The 18,573-nt window shown below is 33.4% G+C and overlaps 1 protein-coding gene across 3 annotated transcripts in view; it reads right to left on the bottom strand.

The window, feature by feature from the left end:
- LOC117111967 (serine/threonine-protein kinase TBK1-like) overlaps window positions 1–18,573 on the bottom strand; it is a 75,228-nt gene that overhangs the window by 47,837 nt on the left and 8,818 nt on the right. Inside the window, exons 1-3 of one of the 3 annotated variants that reach the window (XM_033255020.1) lie at window positions 10,563–10,690; window positions 9,442–9,552; window positions 5,564–5,834 (exon numbers count right to left, since the gene is read on the bottom strand). In XM_033255020.1, coding sequence (XP_033110911.1) covers window positions 5,564–5,834; window positions 9,442–9,552 — 382 coding nt within the window. In that variant the 5' untranslated portion in view covers window positions 10,563–10,690. Of the gene's footprint in view, window positions 1–5,563; window positions 5,835–9,441; window positions 9,553–10,308; window positions 10,419–10,562; window positions 10,691–18,573 lie in introns of those variants that run through there. The other 2 variants (XM_033255022.1, XM_033255021.1) reach the window with 2 other exon arrangements.

Genomic DNA, 18,573 nt, shown 5'->3' on the forward strand with positions numbered 1-18,573 from the left:
CTAGTAAGCTCGTCAGGTTTATAATATTGAGAAATGCTTTGAGTATTGGAAAAAAATTGGGAATCAGGGTCGATATTTGAGTTAAAATTATCAGTGGCGTTAAGAAAGGGAGAAAAACATATGTTTGATAATCGGTCGGAATTCGAGGTGCTGCTACAAGAACTACAATTAAAATCGGACATGACAACAGAAAGTAACAAAAAAAAAAAAAAAAAAAAAAAAAAAAAAAAAAAAAAAAAAAAAAAAAAAAAAAAAAAAAAAAAAAAAAAAAAAAAAAAAAAAAAAAAAAAAAAAAAAAAAAAAAAAATATTTTAAAACGAAGGTACCAAGAATGCTTAAAAAAGCTCAAAAAAAGGATCAAAAATTGCATGAAAGCAGTATTTACCGTGAATGTGGTATACCATACCGATCATTAGAGACATATGATATCAAGATGGCAGGAGTAAAATGTATAATATGTTAAAGCGTAGTTTGATAGAAAAGGAATACCATTAGCATACCATTCTATATAAATGTTGTATTCATTTATAGATGGTCGGAGGAGGTAGAGCCAAGTAGCTTATACTCAAGACTTATGTACCAAATATACTAAAGTGATATTGCAGACTGAGGGGAAAAGCCCTAGAAGTTAGCAAGACTTAGTAGATGATCTGTACTTCGAATGCACTATTACAGTGATAAAGATTCTGGGAGGTAGCACAACACTTTGTCATTGGATATGCAAAACGAACTTTTAATTAAAACCAGTTGATTTTATATATATTTTGTTTCTGTGTCTTATGTCCAGTCAATGTCGTGACATATCTAACTGTTGATTTTTAATAATGTGGTATGAAATTTGTTAGAAATTGATCGTTTCCGGTGATTGCAGATTGATCTATATAATATGCAGAATGTTATCTATAGGCCTGCAGATGTACAGGACATAATAACGTTACTTTTTCAGGTCCCCAAAAAAATCCAAATTAATGAAAATTCAAATGAAATATTCATGAATTATGTGTTTGAGAAATCTATTATGTAAGACCCTCAAAATGTCCCTGGACCACCAAATTTCAAAAAGTCCACTTTTAAAAACCTATTATTTCACTAAAATCGTTCCTAATTATCGCGAAATGCTATATAGTATGCATTACATTTTTTTGCCCGCTCTTCTACCCGTTGATTTTTAATAATGTGCTACGAAATCTGTTGGAAACTATCAGCTCCAGTGATTGCAGATTGATCCATGTCATCTGTAGGCCTACAGATGTAAAGAACATGAAAAATTACAATTTCACAGTGGTGGATTCAAGGGGGGAGGGGGAGAGCCCCCTAAATTTATAAAAGAAATGGAGAAAAAAGAAAAATCATAATTAAAGTTTGTCTGAGAGTGCCATTTCCGGCCATTTTGAGGTGCCATAATCATAAATTTTCTATACTTCAGCTGGTAGTTCCTCCCTTTATCCCACCCTCTATTTCTCCTGCTTTACTGTAGGTCCCTAGACAATACTCAAATGACTGAAAATTTAAATAGGATATTACAAATTATAGATTTTAGAAATCCATTAAATAAGGCCCTCAAAATGCTAATTTGTCAGGTTCCAGAAGATTCGCCCCACCCTCGCAGGGATCCCTAGGCAGTTGCCCATCGTAAGGTCCACTTCGGTTGCAAAACGCACCTCCCCATCGAAAATCCTGCCTACGGGCCTGATTAAGTTTAAGGTTAGGGTCAAGCCACCTCCACCAATCAATACTCCAAATTTACGTATGCGTCTCAATATGCATGCATCCACCTATTTTATTCATGAGAAACATTTCTGTCATGCCAAACTAGGCTAGCCTACTGTATTATATGCTGTATTTTCATGTACAAAAGAGTAGCCCTACTCACAAGGTAGGCTGAATATCAATAAAACAGGCCCAAATCCAGTAGGGGAGAGGGAGCGCACATGGAAGGTAAAGGGGGAACGTGCCTGCCCCGTCTTGCCACAAATTTTTAAAATTTCAGTGCAATGTTATGTGCTGCTCGCTTATTCTGAAACAGTTCTGCCCATTCCCCCCCCCCCCCAACATTTGAAAAATTATGACATGGTAACATTAAAAACGACTGCCTCCTCAACTTCCCGTAACATTCAATAGCACATCGCCACCTTTCCCCACTATTTCAACACTGTGCGGAGCATGGGTATATGCGGCAAAGACAAGCCAAACCAGTCACTCGTCGCAAAAATCGATTTTGAGTTATTAATACAGTGTTAGAGAGTAAAATAATAGCTATAAAATGGTAAAAAAATCATTCAAATCGGACATTTCCTTATGAAGTTAAAAGCGTTTAAACATACAGCTGTTTAAAGAACAATATATGAGAAATCAGCCTTCAAAGTTATGATTTCAGGCATTTCTCATGCAGAAACTATCATCAAATCCTTAAAAAGTGTTGTTTTAACATTGAAAATGGGGAAAATAACAGCATAGAATGATGTATAGATATGTAAAGATTATTTTTGATTAGATTAGATTTTTAAAAATTTGACATTCCAGCATGTTTTGGCCATTTTCTGTGAAACACGATTTGCGACGAATGACTGGTTTGGCTTGTATTTGCCACATATGCTGGTCATCATAATCATTGCATCACTTCTGCATCACTATGTATTGGGACAAAAAACATTTATTATGCCCTGTCCAGACCATTATATTTTGTTTGACTAAAAAATATTGTACGCCCATATGTACAGTAGCCATGAGGTGCTTATACAGTATATTGTCATGATTTATGTAATATCATGACCATATTTATAGGCAAGTTACATGTTTCTGTCAAATAGAACTTGATAGGAAAGCACTTTGGAACACACTTCAATTGATGTTATATATATAAACATGAATCATCATAATCTATATTATCTTCATCATATTATTACCAATAATAACTATGCCGAAAATCAGCCCTTAGCGAATTCGGTCCTGCTACCCGACCTACTCGGGTAATCGATCATCGAACCCCCTGTCACAAGTGACAGGTTGGGTGACAGATTCGCTACTTACCTAAAATTTCTACCCGCTACCGGCGGCCTGCGAAGGTCGCATACTAGTGTATTGTTGTTAGGCCTAGGAATGTTAGTGATCTAGAGTGAGCGAGAGATATTTCGTTTACAATGGTCAGGCACGGCAAACGTAATGAATAAGCCTACAATCTACTGTAGGCTACAACAATTAATACTCTCTTAACATATTCCTACATTTTCAATAAAAAGAAGTTATAATCGGGAGCGCATGTTTAGGTGTGGTGTGATGTCAAAAAGTGCATTGGCAGTCCGTAACGAACAGAAGCACCTACTGAATTTCCCGCAAATATTTTTTTACTGGGAATTGTTCTTCTTGTCTATACCACAGTATAATTAAAAAGAAAATACAAATTGTGTTCACACCTAAAAATCGGGAAAATTACGATGCATAACAAACAAAAATAATAAGATTGAACTGAAGCGCCTACCCTGGCATCCCAAGACCGAACAATTGTGTGCCTGGTGAAGCTTATTATAATAGTATTTAAACATGTGTATTATAACGGTTAGTGCACGTGTTTGAATATTAATATAATATTTAAACATGTTTATTATAACGGTTAACACACATGTTTAAATGTGGTAATGTTTAGGCATGTGTATTTTATATAGTTATAATACAAAATGAATACCCTGCCGCAAAATGGACGGTTCTAAATCACCCACGACTCAAGCACATGGGCTTCTCGTTCGTTCGTGACGTTGTGCACTGGCCGTGAGAGCGAGTAATCGTCTGTAGATCATATGCAACGAAGATACAGAATATCAGTTATAAAATCAATTTAGCATTTGATTTTAATACATGACAAGTTATTCTCTGTTCCTAAATTCTAACTGTCAACTAAATATTCATCGCTCGATTCGGAGGCCCTATAAAATGATTTACTACTCTCTGAGCCTAAATTGAAATACATCAGCTGTAAGCTGTAGAATAGCCCCTGGATAGCAGGGAATGTGAGTAAACATTGCTGTACGCCACACGATCATAAAATAAATAGAATAGGCTAGAAAGAATCGTATTCTTATATTTATTTAGGCCAGCATAAACACCAATACACCATGTCATTTTCAATACATATGTGTATTGAAAATGACCAAAATTACCATCATCCAACTAATAAAATATTGATGCATCTTTCTGGCTAGTATCCTTCCGATCGCCAAGTCACGGTTTTACGTTCGCGAAATTTGTGAAAAAAGTAAAGTAAATCCACAGACGTACAGCTACTGTCTTTTTTCATTATGGTCAGATTTTGGTTTAAAACATTTTATGTTTTAAATAATAACATTAGATTCAGAAATTGTGTATACTTTCTGAAATTTGACCATGATTGGAGCAGTACTGGCTGAACTGTGTCGATTTTCTCCTACTACCAAGGTCTTGTTTACTCATTGTGAAGGCTGTTTAGGCAGCATGCAGGCAATTAGCAATCAATCATCCAACCCACCAGTAACAGTTTCTTCTAAGGGGAAGAATTTCGTCATGACAACATTACAATAAAATTTTAAATCATGGCTTATAAAACTAAAATAAAGGGAAAAAAACAATAAAGTATGTATGATTGTAATTGATTTTCATGATCAGTGAAAGTACCATCAGATTACCTGAAACTACAAAAAAAAATCATCATCATCATCTTCTTTTGTAGTGCATTAGCCTCTTACAGTAGTTTAGTCACAAAGTGGTGGTGAATGATCTGTACACCAGGAACACTCACTTCAAACAAAGGATAAACATGTTCCAACTAAAATACTGTACAGCTTGCATTTTACTGTTTCAGTCCTTTGGCTGAAACACAAGATCCCTTTTGATCAGTGATTGTCTAAATTATGTCTTCTGGACCAAAGATAATCTGTTTCTCCATGTATGCATCCTTCTATAAACAGCTCTATCATGATAACTGCTTTTAAGTGATCTCTTGTCATGTTCAAATTCAATTTTTGTCAGCTATTTTTTTTCCATACATAAAATATATTCTTGCAAACTGATGAAATGTACATACTGTATGTTTTGTCTTTGCTAGTAAAATATGTCAAGATCCCACAATTATTTCGCTGAGTGGTCTATATCCTACTAAAAAAACACAAGAGTAAACAAATAAAAGTAGGGGTACCATTGAACTAGTTCGAATGTTTATTACTTACGGACATCCAAAAATATCATGGATCCTCGAGGATGCTGTAGAGATGTGCTCCCATGCACAGTTCCATGGTATCTGTTTTACACTTTTATGTTCATGATAATATTCTTGTGCTTTTGTTTTCAAAGATTAGGTTGAAGAATTTTACTTCTAGTGGTTCATTAAATTTGTGGATACATTGTTTTAACATTGTGAGAAAAATATGTCATAGGTTTCCACAGTTAGAGCATTTTTTTTTTTTTTTTTTTTTTTTTTTTTTTGTATTTCAATTATTTTTTTCACAGAGTGGTCTATGCTACGAAAGACAAACACACAGAATAAACAAATAAATGTAGGAGAACCATCAAATTCCTTTAAACATTTATTACTTACTGACGTCTCTCAAAACTATCAGGAACTCTTCCTCTTTCAGTCCGAAGATATTCTGTGGTTCCTCCAGTATGCTGTAGAGGGAACCTCCCATACACAGTTCCATAATGATAACAGGTTGCTTGGTGATCTGGTCATCTTCAATCGCAAACAAGTCCACAATATTCTTGTGCTTCAATTTTTTAATTACATCCAGCTCCCGTACTTGGACTTCGTGTGGTCGTGAAAATGATGCATTATTGAATGTTTTTACAGCTACTTGTTCACCAGTTTTCTATAATTGAATAATAGGAAAATCACAGCCGTTACAACCCCAGAACTCATAATTTAGGAGACTGGAGGTGCACCGATGAAGTGCGTCCCAACCCCCAAAATTTTGAAAATCTAAGCTTTTTTCATGCATGCATTCTGATCTTATGAATGTATCAATAATATTTGAAAAGTCTCTGTAACCAGCATTGATGATAAAGTCAGTGCACAAAGGCAAAATGGACACAGAAATACTCTATTGGTATCAAAAAGCCACTAATTAGCTGCTTTTCGTATTTCAGGGTTCTTTTTCAAAAAAATCGGGAGACCTGGAGATTGCATGAAAATTTGTAAAACTCCCGATCAAATCAGGAGGGTTGGAACCAAGCCTGGAAAAAAGTGTTTGTGCTTCTGACCATGAAAGTTGTCTCGATTAATTGCCTCCAGCACCAAATGTTATCTGTAGCCCAGCAAATTTGCAAAAAATGCCTACGGGACACTCATGTTGCCAATAATGAATAATGAATTTAAAATTTTATTTTTGGCCAATCAGCGCACCTGCCGCCACAAAAAACTTGGAAGTCGCAGAAAAAATAAGTTATTCTTATTTTTATTATGCACCCTGCTACCTTGAAATTTCCAAAATAAGTTATGTATATTTCTTTCCAATTATATAAATTTAAAGCATTTAATCTTCTCATTACAAAAAATATAAAAATAATAATGCAAAAATGGTGAGTAAGGCAGTAATATATACTTTTTTCAGAAAACAAATATTTTGTCTTGTCAAGACTTTATGACATTTCAATTAAATATCAGACCTAATGCTTGGTGTCTCAATTGTAAAGATGATATGCAGTACAGTACTTTTCAAACAATCTGCATTTTTAGGGGGTGGTTGCAGGTCAGTAATATCAGAAGTGATGAAAATCAAATTCACTCAAGAGTGCAAAATAGTCACGCATAGGACTTGCCCAGTTGTACAAAATTTATTGTTTATAAAAACTGCAAGATCATAGTTGGCAGCTAGGCAGTATAAACATCCGAGGACAAGAAACCGGATCAGTTACTTCCTATCGTTTTGTAAAATACCCACTCTAGCTTCCATTTTATTTACTAGTAATAGTTACAGTATTTTTATTGGAGCGTGAACATGACGATGCTTTAAACCATAATAATACAAGATGTCTTGTCCTTCAAAATATTCATGCGCTGACTTACATTGTCATATGATGTAATGTTTATAAACAAGTTATAGTAATAGTAGTCAGCAGCTAGCCAGTAGAATTTTCATCCAGGGACTAGTAGTTGGCAGCTAGCCAATTTCCATCCAGGGAGGCCTTTGTTATTTACTTTATTAATATTAGCATCACGCTATTTTATAGGATCGTGAAATAGGACAATGCTTTTATTGAATTCTCAAGTGTTTCAGCTGTAATATAGTCATGCGCAGGACTTTCTTGTTGAGCAATTTGTTTATAAACAAGTTATAGCAGTTGGAAGGCAGCCAGTAGAAATACCCAATACTAGAGACCGCTTTCTGTAGTGGTTTTACTGTACAGGCAAAATATACTCTTATAAAAATGTTATCATTGTATCCAGTGAAATAAATACCCACATTTGCAAACTCTTTTGATATTTACAATATCAATTCATTTACAATAGCATCACACTACTCATTTTCAGTTATGTACAGCTATAAAAAATGTTGTGTTTGACAACCGTTTATCTCTCAGTAGGTTTACAGTATACTACTATTTGAATTTCTTGCAAGGAGCATCTACCATCAACACACCTAAATAGATGCTTGGGTCTCTGGTTACAAAATTGGTTATCGCATCGTTTACGAGTCGTAATTAATGGTAGGAAGTCACCCTGGGCCTCACTTACCAGTGGTGTACACCATGGCTCAGTTTTGGGTCCTGTACTCTTGCTTATATTAGTTAATGACATTGATACTGTTGTTGATTCAAATATTTTGAAATTCACAGATGACACTAAATAGTTTTGAACTGTCTTGACTGAAAATGATGCAAGAAAACTGCAAGTTGATTTAACATAATTTGTCTACTTGGTGTCAGGACTGGTTGATGCCTTTCAATGTATCCAAGTGCAAAGTAATGCACTTAAATCATAATAATCCTAAATTTAATTATGCGTTAGAAGACACTGTTCTTGAAGAAGCTGATAGGGAAAAAGACCTAGGTGTTATTATTGATAAATCCTTGAAACCCAGCAAACAGTGTGTTGCTGCTGTCAAGACTGCAAATCGGGTGCTCGGCAGTATAAAAAGGTCCTTTGAATATAAATCAGTTGCGAACATTAGGTGTTTGTACAGTATATCGGATTAGTTCGTCCACACTTTGAATTTTCAATCCAAGCTTGGCCACCGCAGTTAAGAAAAGATATAAATTTATTAGAAAAGGTCCAAAGACGGGCAACTAAAATTCCCAAATGTATGAAAAATGTATTGAAGAAATTATGCAGAAAATTATAAAGAAATAATTACTGTAGAAATAAGAAGAATCAGGGGGACTTAATTAATTGAGACATATAAAATATTACTTGGGAAAGAGGATATTGATAGGTATCTGTTTTTCGATTTGGCAGTTGCTCTGTTACTAGAGGTCATACTTGGAAATTAAAAAAGCCTTATGCTCGATTAACTTGTAGGAAGCACTGCTTTTCCCAAAGGGTTAAAATGGATAGAATGCTCTTCCTGCCCACATCATGGAAGCTGAAAGTACCACACAGTTTAAGAGAAGATACCAGAAGACAAGAGGGGTTATTAAAGGGTAGGAAAAAGCCCACCAGTCCTCATCACCACTTAAATAATTTAGTGGTGTTACGGTGAGTTGTCATTTGAGTGGTGGAATTCATCACTTGTCATTGGTTGGGAATTTACACCATAACATTTTTTTTTTGCATACAGGTATCTCCTCAAAACAAAGACCCTCTAATTAATGACCACCTCCAATTTACTGTAAAGACCGATATTCTGTGGTCTCAAATTTACAATATGCCTTTTATCTTTATTATTCTAAGTATAGACTTAAGCTCCAAAAGACCATTGAAACCTTAGTCCCAAACATGGTCTTTTATTGAAGAGGGACATTTATTCTGATTTGCATCACTCTTCCTGAAAATTCATTTCCATCCACGTGTATTTTGGTCTATTCGTTTTGTACAACATTGTACGCCCACACCTAAAACAATGTTTTAATTGGTTGAAATAAGATGGACTCTTCCATTCAGAAGAAAGGTAGAACAAGTTGTTTTTCTTTCAATAGAACATCAAATGACAAGGATATTTAGGTATGTTATTATAGACGTTTTTTATTTGTGGAATGGAAACAGTATTTTCATTCACTGAACGATTGACTGGTTCATTCAATTTTTTAATTTTTCCCTTATAAACACTTTGAGTTAGGTCTATTATTTTTCCATTTTTCCTTGGCTAATTACCTAAAGGAATAAAATAAACCAAAATCAAAATATATTTGCTTGTCAATTATTAATAATAGTCTAGGACACCATAGAAATGATGAGTCACAATTCTCATATACAGTAAATAGTAACAATGAAGATAATAATTTTTGTTAAACATTGATAATAAATTACATTTAATATACCTTATGTCTACCAATATATACATTGGAAGTTGCCCCTGTGCCCAGTACATGCCCCGTGTACCAGATGTAAGATCTTGTACTCTTTAATTGCTCAGTTCGACTTGACATCATCTGCAAAACAAGGAAAAAAATGTGTAAACCCTAATAGAGAATTTCTAAAATGAATGCAAATTTGTGTGCACTTCCCACTGATCACCATGAGTCTACCTACTTTATGTTGCCATTTCGATTGTACAACTGAGATAATCAATAAGCAAAACCCATAATTATGCAAATTCAGCACTTCCCTTTTTGATGGTCCATATCACCAATAATATTGATATAATTGAGAAATATAACAACCTATCTAAAACATTGTAAACAGTTAAATCTTATCAAATCTGCTTTGTTGCTCATGGAAAATACAAATTGGATTGGCATGGGAACATTTCTGGGAAATTCCCCATTCATTTAACATATAGCATACAACCTTCTGATTTTGAGCATTAATAGCCTAGGCCTAGGCCAGAAATTGAAAGCACAGAACTATTAATAGTATCAAAAGGAAGTATTGTCTTGTACAGTAATAATGCAAGCTGTTATAATAATTAAAAAAAAAAAAACCAAAAAAAAAAAAAAAAAAAAAACCCCCCCCCAAAAAAAAAAAAAAAACCCCAAAAAAAACTTAGCGGTTTTAGAAGAATCAGGATGTAATACTTAGTGTAGTAGTTACTAGTAGTAGTAGGCCTAGTAGGCTAGCTGGCCCCAGCCTAGCCTAGTTTAACCAATTATTTATAATCAGGTTTTTAGGGGTTTTAAGTACACTATAGTATATTTATACAAATATAGGCCAGCCTAGGCCTATAATACAGAGGAGCCATTATTTACTGTGTGATGATGCCTGTGCCCAGCTAACTTGGCATTTGACCCTGCCAAACACTGCCACAGAGCGAGCCTTTGACACTTTTTTATAGTGCACCCGGTTCCACCAGCAACCACACACCCAGGCGGGAGCCAGTCAAATTCTTCGTAGCGTTATGCTACAAAAAATAGATTAACATCCAGTAGTATACTCTACTCTCCACTACATTAGGCTAGGCCTACAGTCGCCTACTACGTATGCATACTGACGAATACTCTACCTTCGACAATTATGTAAAACTTCAAGTAAACAACAATAGATCTCCCGGTAATTACATAATTAGATAGACAAAAAATAGTTCCATTGATTTTTCGCTTGCACCTTTTGATATTTCCCTAATTATTATCAAAGATACTAGAAATGATAGAGTTCTCACTGTAGGGGGCGTCCCATTTTTCGTATTCCCACCATGCATTTCGGTGGAACACGGTGGAAGTGATACTTTTTTTGTGTGGAGAACTCTATCTTGTATTTCTAGTATCTTTGTTATTATGCATGATTTCACAGTTCCCTGGCATACTGTAGTTGGATTGGATGCCTGCCAACCGTATGTGACCAGTGATGCAAATCAATTTATGCCAAGGGCTGATGGGAAATAATGCTAGTCATTATTAATGCAAAATTTTTAATTTAGTGAATTTTAATAAGCGCCCATCCCCACCTAAAATGAAAGCAACAATCTTCTCAATATTATTCTGCCCGACCTGGAGAGGAATGTAGAAAGAAGATCATTGGTTTTAAAAGTAATGCCTAGGCATGCTCTGTGCAGCGGTCCCCAGGAACCCCGACGTAACCTTGGGGCCCGAAGGATCTCCGATCACCACCCTGACTCAAAAGGGTTTTGTCGCAGAAAAGAAAGAAAGAAGGAAAATGAAAAAAAGGAATCAGTTAAAGGAAGACTCTTTGAAGAAAGGAAAGAAAGATAAAAAAGAAAAGAAATGAACTAAAAAGGAAAGAAAACAAAAAAAAGGAAACACAAACATTAGAAAATAAAAAGATGAAGTGATGAAGAAAAAGGGAAGAGAGGGAAGGAAGGAAGGAAGAAACTGCGCCTGCTTTCTCGATGTCAAGTAAGAGTTAAAAACCATGAGAGAGCAGTAAATTTGATGCCAGAAGATAATCGTTCAATAAGGATTGAATGGCTTATTGTATCAAAAGCTGAAATTAGCTTAGGTAGAAGGTAGATCAAGGAAGACAGATAATTAAGATGCAGTATCCTCTATCATTTTGAATTATAAAATAATTGTGTACTTTTAGAATTGCAGTTTCAGTACTGTGTAGCTTACGATATACAGACTGAAGAGGATCATGCTAATTATGAGGTAGTACTGTATGTCAGTTCCCCTGCTACAAGCTTTTCAATACCTACCCAGCTAACAATATTACATTATAATAACGTCCTAATAACGTTACAGTTTGGTGTTAAGAACGTTTTGATATAACGTTCTACGATAGTAAATTTGTAGAACCATATTTACGTAATAACCTGAAATATAACGTTCGCAAATAACGTTTATATAACGATATATACAAAACTATATAAAAACGTTAAAAAAACAACATTTAGGAAATGTTATAATAACGTAATAGTTTGGTGTTTAAAATGTCTTTATATAATAATAATAATAACAATAATAATAATAATAATAATAATAATAATTAATAATATTCTAAGAACGTATTTTTGCAGGACTGTATTTATGTAGACTTAATTAAAACGTATATATTTAACGTTCATTTATTACGTATATCTAATGTCATTAACAAACATTATCATGACGTATCATAAATTAATCTTATGAACGTTTTCATATAACGTTCTACTAACGTAAATTTGTACCTGAAATATAACGTTTGCATATAACGTTCATATAACGTTACATACAAACTATATAACAACGTTGAAAACAACGTTTAGATAACGATATATTTATGTAATAGTTTGGTGTTTAAAATGTCTTTATATAACGTTCTAAGAACATATTTTTGTAGGACTATATTTACATAATTATTACATAATTATTACATAATTATGAAGTATATAAGTAACGTTCATTCATTACCTCTATGTAACATTATTAACAAACATTATCATAAAGTAACATAGATTTGTGTTAAGTATGTTGTCATAAACATACTTAACGTAAATTTGTAGAACCATATTTACGTACATATAACCTGAAATATAACATTCGCACATAACGTTCATATAATGTTAAAAAATATAAGGTTAAAAAACAACGTTTAAGAGACGTTGTAATAACGTGATAGTTTAGTATTTAAAATGTCTTTATATAACGTTTTAAGGACGTATTTTTGCAGGAGGTATTCACGTATTTATGACGTAATTATAACGTATATATTTAACGTTCATTCATTACGTGTATCTAAACGTCATTAACAAACGTATCATAACGTATCATAAATTAGTCTTACGAACGTTTTCATATAACGTTCTACTAACGTAAATTTGTACAACCATATACACGTACATATAACCGGAAATATAACGTTTGCATATAACGTTCATATAACGTTACATACAAACTATATAAAAACGTTGAAAACAACGTTAAGATAACGTTATATTTATGTAATAGTTTGGTGTTTAAAATGTCTTTATATAACGTTTTAAGAACATATTTTTGTAGGACTATATTTACGTAATTAATTACGTAATTATGAAGTATATAAGTAACGTTCATTCATTACCTCTATGTAACATTATTAACAAACGTTATCATAACGTAACATAGATTTGTGTTAAGTATGTTGTCAAAAAAACTTTCTACGAACGTAAATTTGTAGAACCATATTAGTAGAACCATATTTACGTACATATAACCTAAAATATAACATTCGCAAATAACGTTCATATAATGTTATATACAAAACTATATAAAAAGGTTGAAAAACAACGTTTACGAAACGTTGTAATAACGTGATACTTTAGTGTTTAAAATGTCTTTATATAACGCTCTAAGAACTTATTTTTGCAGGACTATTTATGACGTAATTATAACTTATATATTTAACGTTCATTCATTACGTGTATCTAACGTCATTAACGAACGTTTTTATATAACGTTCTACTAACGTAAATTTGTACAACCATATATACGTACATATAACCTGAAATATAACGTTTGCATATAACGTTCATAACGTTACATACAAACTATATAAAAACGTTGAAAACAACGTTTAGATAACGTTATATTTATGTAATAGTTTGGTGTTTAAAATGTCTTTATATAACGTTCTAAGAACATATTTTTATAGGACTATATTTACGTAATTATTACGTAATTATGAAGTATATAATTAACGTTCATTCATTACCTCTGTATAACATAATTTACAAATGTTATCATAACGTAATATAGGTTGGTGTTGAACGTTCTCATAAAACTACGAACGTAAATTTGTAGGACCATATACACGTACATACTAACTTAAAATATAACGTTTCAATATAACGTTATTATAACGTTATAAACACAATATATTTTAAAATACGTTATAAATAATTGTTTAGCATTTTAACTGTCTTTATATAACGTTCCAAGAACGTATTCTAGAAATATATTTACGTATTTATTATGTTTTTATAACGTATATATAACGGTCATTCATTATATTTATGTAACGTTGTCAACAAACGTTATAGTAACGCAATATAGCTTAGAGTTAAGAATGTTCTGGTATAACGTTCTACAATTGTAAATTTATAGAACCATATACACGTACATATAACTTGAAGTATAACGTTTGCATATAACGTTATCAACACACTCTATTAGAACCTTGAAAAATACCTCTTAAAAACATTCATATAACGTTAATGCAACGTTTATTTATAACATTACATTTAGCTAATATTTGAACGTTATATATTAAGTTATAAATACATAAATATTGTTCTACAAAAATACGTTCTTATAACGTTATATAGACATCTTTAACACAAAAGTTTTAACGTCCTTATAACATTTGTTAATAACGTTATAATTTAAGTTATAAATACGTAATTATGGTTCTACAAATATACGTTCAAAAACGTTATATAAAAGCGTTCATAGCAACTAACTTTTTTACGTTTTTATAACGTTCCTTGAACGTTATGCTGCAATGTTAAATATTAACATTACATAAGTGTTATATTTGTACGTTACATATTAAGCTATAAATATGTAAATATGGTTCTAGAAAAACACGTTCGTGTAACGTTATATAAAAACATCTTTAGTACCAAACTGCTAACGTTATTATTACGTTTGTTAATAACGTTACATAATGCAATATTTGAACGATATACTTGAGGCATATAAATACATAATTATGGTTCAAAAACATACATTCATAGAACTTTTTATAAAAACGTTCAAGTATTTTAAGTTTTATAACATTTTTTAAACGTTATATTGAAACTTTATAATTGACGGTACGTAAATGTAAAATGTTTACATATATATTGTAAGTTATAAATACGTAAATATGGTTCTACAAAAATACGCTCTTATAACGTTAAATGACATAATTAACAGCAAACGTTTAAACAACGTTTTTAAACGTTGTTACAGAGTTTATAATAAACGTTGAAATGTCGTTGTTTTTAAACGTATATCCGAACGCTTGTAGTAAACGCCATGAAAACGTTGTAGATAAACGTTTCGAAAACATTATTTTGTTACGTTGCTTTATAACATTACGATAGCGTTTGATTATAACGTTTAAAAAATGTTCTAATAGCGTGTATTACTAACGTTGCAGGTTTACGTAATAAAAATCGGTGGTACACATCTTTCGTTGACATAATCAATTTGCATGCCTCAAGGGCCCCAACAGTACTCTTGAACCAGGGTCACTTACAAACTAGTTACACCACTGCTTTCCAGGGAAGGCCTCTTGATCCCTCTCCAAATTACTTTTCTGCTGCCCTCCTACCCCCCGTCGGGGAGAAAAAGCACAATTCGTCGGGGAGAAAAAGATATTACATGTATTTTTTACATATTAGTAGACTCTAAAATCGATTAAATAAGCCTTTGAAACCCCTAAATTGTCGACATTTTCGGAACCTTTTAATCGAAGCTCGACCACGCTCACTTTGTTTTCATCGGGGAAATATGACACCTCGTTTTATTCAAATTTTAAAATCATTTTTTTAGGGAATTTGTCGCGCGAACCACGATAATAGCCGAGTATTCGATAGGAAATCTGAATGCTATGTCAATTCAACTTAAACAGTACAGTAGGCCTACTTACCTCATACTATGTGTCGATTAAAAGGAAGCCAGGCCGGTCGCGCCCCTACCCTTCCCCCACCCCTCTTTCGTAAAGCAAAAAGAAAAAGAAATAAGGATCAAATAAATAATTGATCGAACAGAAATGCCTCTGTTGTTTTTGGGCGTCTGAAAACAAACATTTCGCGGATTAAATGCCCCGGATCCCTGTGCAAGTCGGCTATTTGTGGTTGGTGCGACGATTTTCCCGAATGATTTAAAAAACTGAATAAAAATAGAAAAACTGTAATTTCCTAAATTTTTGTTTGTTTCAGAAAGGCCAATGTAAACATTGCAAGGGGTCTATAACGTCACAGCGCAGCATTAGTGTGTGTTCGTCGTTTGCATTTACATCTACCATTATCATTATTAACCACTAAGTTAAAACTGATAAAGCTAATGTTTCAAACCATATACCATATAATACAACCTTAAAAATATAATTAATAATCTTAACTTCTGTATAAAACTCGACTTACATGTGCATTTTTGCTAACCAACGTGACGTGTGCTATGCTTTAGCTTGTGTGTTATGTTATATTTCTATGGTTATACCAAAGATACTAGAAATACAAGATAGAGTTCTCCACACAAAAGAAGTGTTCCACCGAAATGCATGGTGGGAATTCGAAAAATGGGACGCCCCCTACAGCTGGATCTAAAAAAACTTGTTCCAAACTTTCGTTACCAAGTCGTCGCGTATTTTATTATCAATTCTCAACAAAGATACTAGATATAAAAACAAACTGGAATAGACACCCAGACAGTGACATCGGTGAATACATAACCTCCTTGGTGGCGGTAGAAATCGTTGCTATTATACAAATAATACACAAAACAATTAAAGTATAATCATGAATCAGTAAAGAATAAAACAACAATACAGCGCAGAATCGCATGGCCGGACGCACTCTTAGTGAAAAAGTTTTCCTCCATTAGTGGAAAAAGAAGTGCGTCTTTTGCGTCTGGATATACTTAGCAACAGAAGGGCGCCCTGTACGTTGGGCACGAAGTATAGGAAACTTGCATGGTTAAAAAGAAGGGCGCCGCCTACGTTGGGCACGACTTCCGCCTCATTTTTACAATGCAAGAACTCTATCTTGTATTTCTAGTATCTTTGGTTATACCCCCTCTGTTGCTAGGGGGACAGAGAGAGTGAGGGCAGCACACAGGTAGTTGCTACAACGGGTTGCGATTTTTTTTCCCGTACGAACATTTGCATGAAACTCCACTCGGGCCGTCTCGACTGAATCGACTCGAAACTTCTCATCAGAATTCAGGAGGTCAAAAGGTCATCCACAGATAAACCTCTACAAAACAACTAAAACAAAAAAACTTCTGAGAGAACGTCGCATGTCTAATTTTTGAAAATACATTGATGTTACCATGCTAATGGGTCGTTTAAAATGACTGAATATAATATTTTATTGAGCTGCACGAGTAATCATGAAAAGTGTTATTTTAACTTGAGTTACATACTGTGACAATTTTTATTTTTCAGTTATGTCTGGGTTTTGCATACCTAGGTCTACTAACTACTAAAAATATACACTTTCTGGGGAAAGCACAGAGACTAAGGAAAAACGCGTTTCTCGGGGCGTTTCTTCATCAAACAGGGTATCAGTTATTTTCAAACTAAGAGCTGAGAATAGGTAGCTCTAAAATACTGGATGCCATAAGACCTGCCAAAATGACAGAGCACCAATGAATTATAAATGAGGCCTAAGCCTAGTTATTAATATCAGGCATAGTAATCTGCAGGTTCTTGATTACAAGGTTAGACCAAGTTAATTACATGTAATGAAGAAATGACTATTTATTTAATATTATTTATTATTATTATTATTATTATTATTATTATTATTATTATTATTATTATTATTATTATTATTATTATAATTATTATTATTATTTATTATGTTACTAAAACCAACCTGTACGCCTCCTTAAGGGGACTTAGACAATGGAGAACAATTAAAAAATCGACGTTAAGGGGAAATGACACAAAAGATATTCCCTTGGGCTAGTTATTAATTATAGGCCTAGTAAATAGTATGGTTCTTCATTACAAGGCTTAGGCCAAGGTAATTAATGCTGAAATTATTATTATTATTACCGTATTTATTTATTTATTATTATTATTATTATTATTATTTAACATTGTATATTTTATTTAATATTTATTTTATGCACTCTATTTTTTATTTCATGCTTCAATTTTTTTTTCAAAATTTCAAAGTCATGTGAAGCGCGTGACTGCTGGTGTCAGCCTAGGACCCTAGGGACCTAGGCCTATAGTTTAAGGAGGGGCCTAGGTAGGACCAGGGAGTTGTCTAAATAACAACTCCCTGGTAGGACTTAACTCAGCCTGTAGTTAAGCCTATAGTTTATCCTCTTTCTCTCTAGCCTTTGGTATTACTGTACCTATCTACACTTTATAAAGGGGGATACTAGTTGTTGTTGTAGATATTATACTAACATTTAATAACATCCAAGAAGGTCACAGTTTAGTTACACCGTATCCGTAAGATATCATAGGCCTACCGTAGGTAAACATAGAAAGAGCAATAATAGTAAAACTCGAGCGTCACGACATTGCGAAGTGTCTTCTCTTGTATGGCGGTTCAACTGTGTCATAATTCACGTAGTACACGTACTACGCGTACTACACGTAGTACACGTACCACGCGTACTACACGTACTACGCGTACTACGTGTACTACACGTACTACGCGTACTACGCGTAGTAATTATGACACAGTTGTACCACTCGCGGTAAAATTGTGTCAAAACACCACGTGTTAGCATCATCATAAACCATCGTAAACCAATTAGTTGTATAGCGCCACCAATTTACTGTACGTATAACGTCTAATATCTACTGAACTGTATCTAACATTATTTATAATTATTTATTTTGGAAATTACACCTTTACATCGATGGAACAC

Source organism: Anneissia japonica, unplaced genomic scaffold, assembly GCF_011630105.1.
Source record: "Anneissia japonica isolate Jap-2015-1 unplaced genomic scaffold, ASM1163010v1 scaffold284828_len130523_cov99, whole genome shotgun sequence".
NCBI lineage: Eukaryota > Metazoa > Echinodermata > Crinoidea > Comatulida > Comatulidae > Anneissia > Anneissia japonica.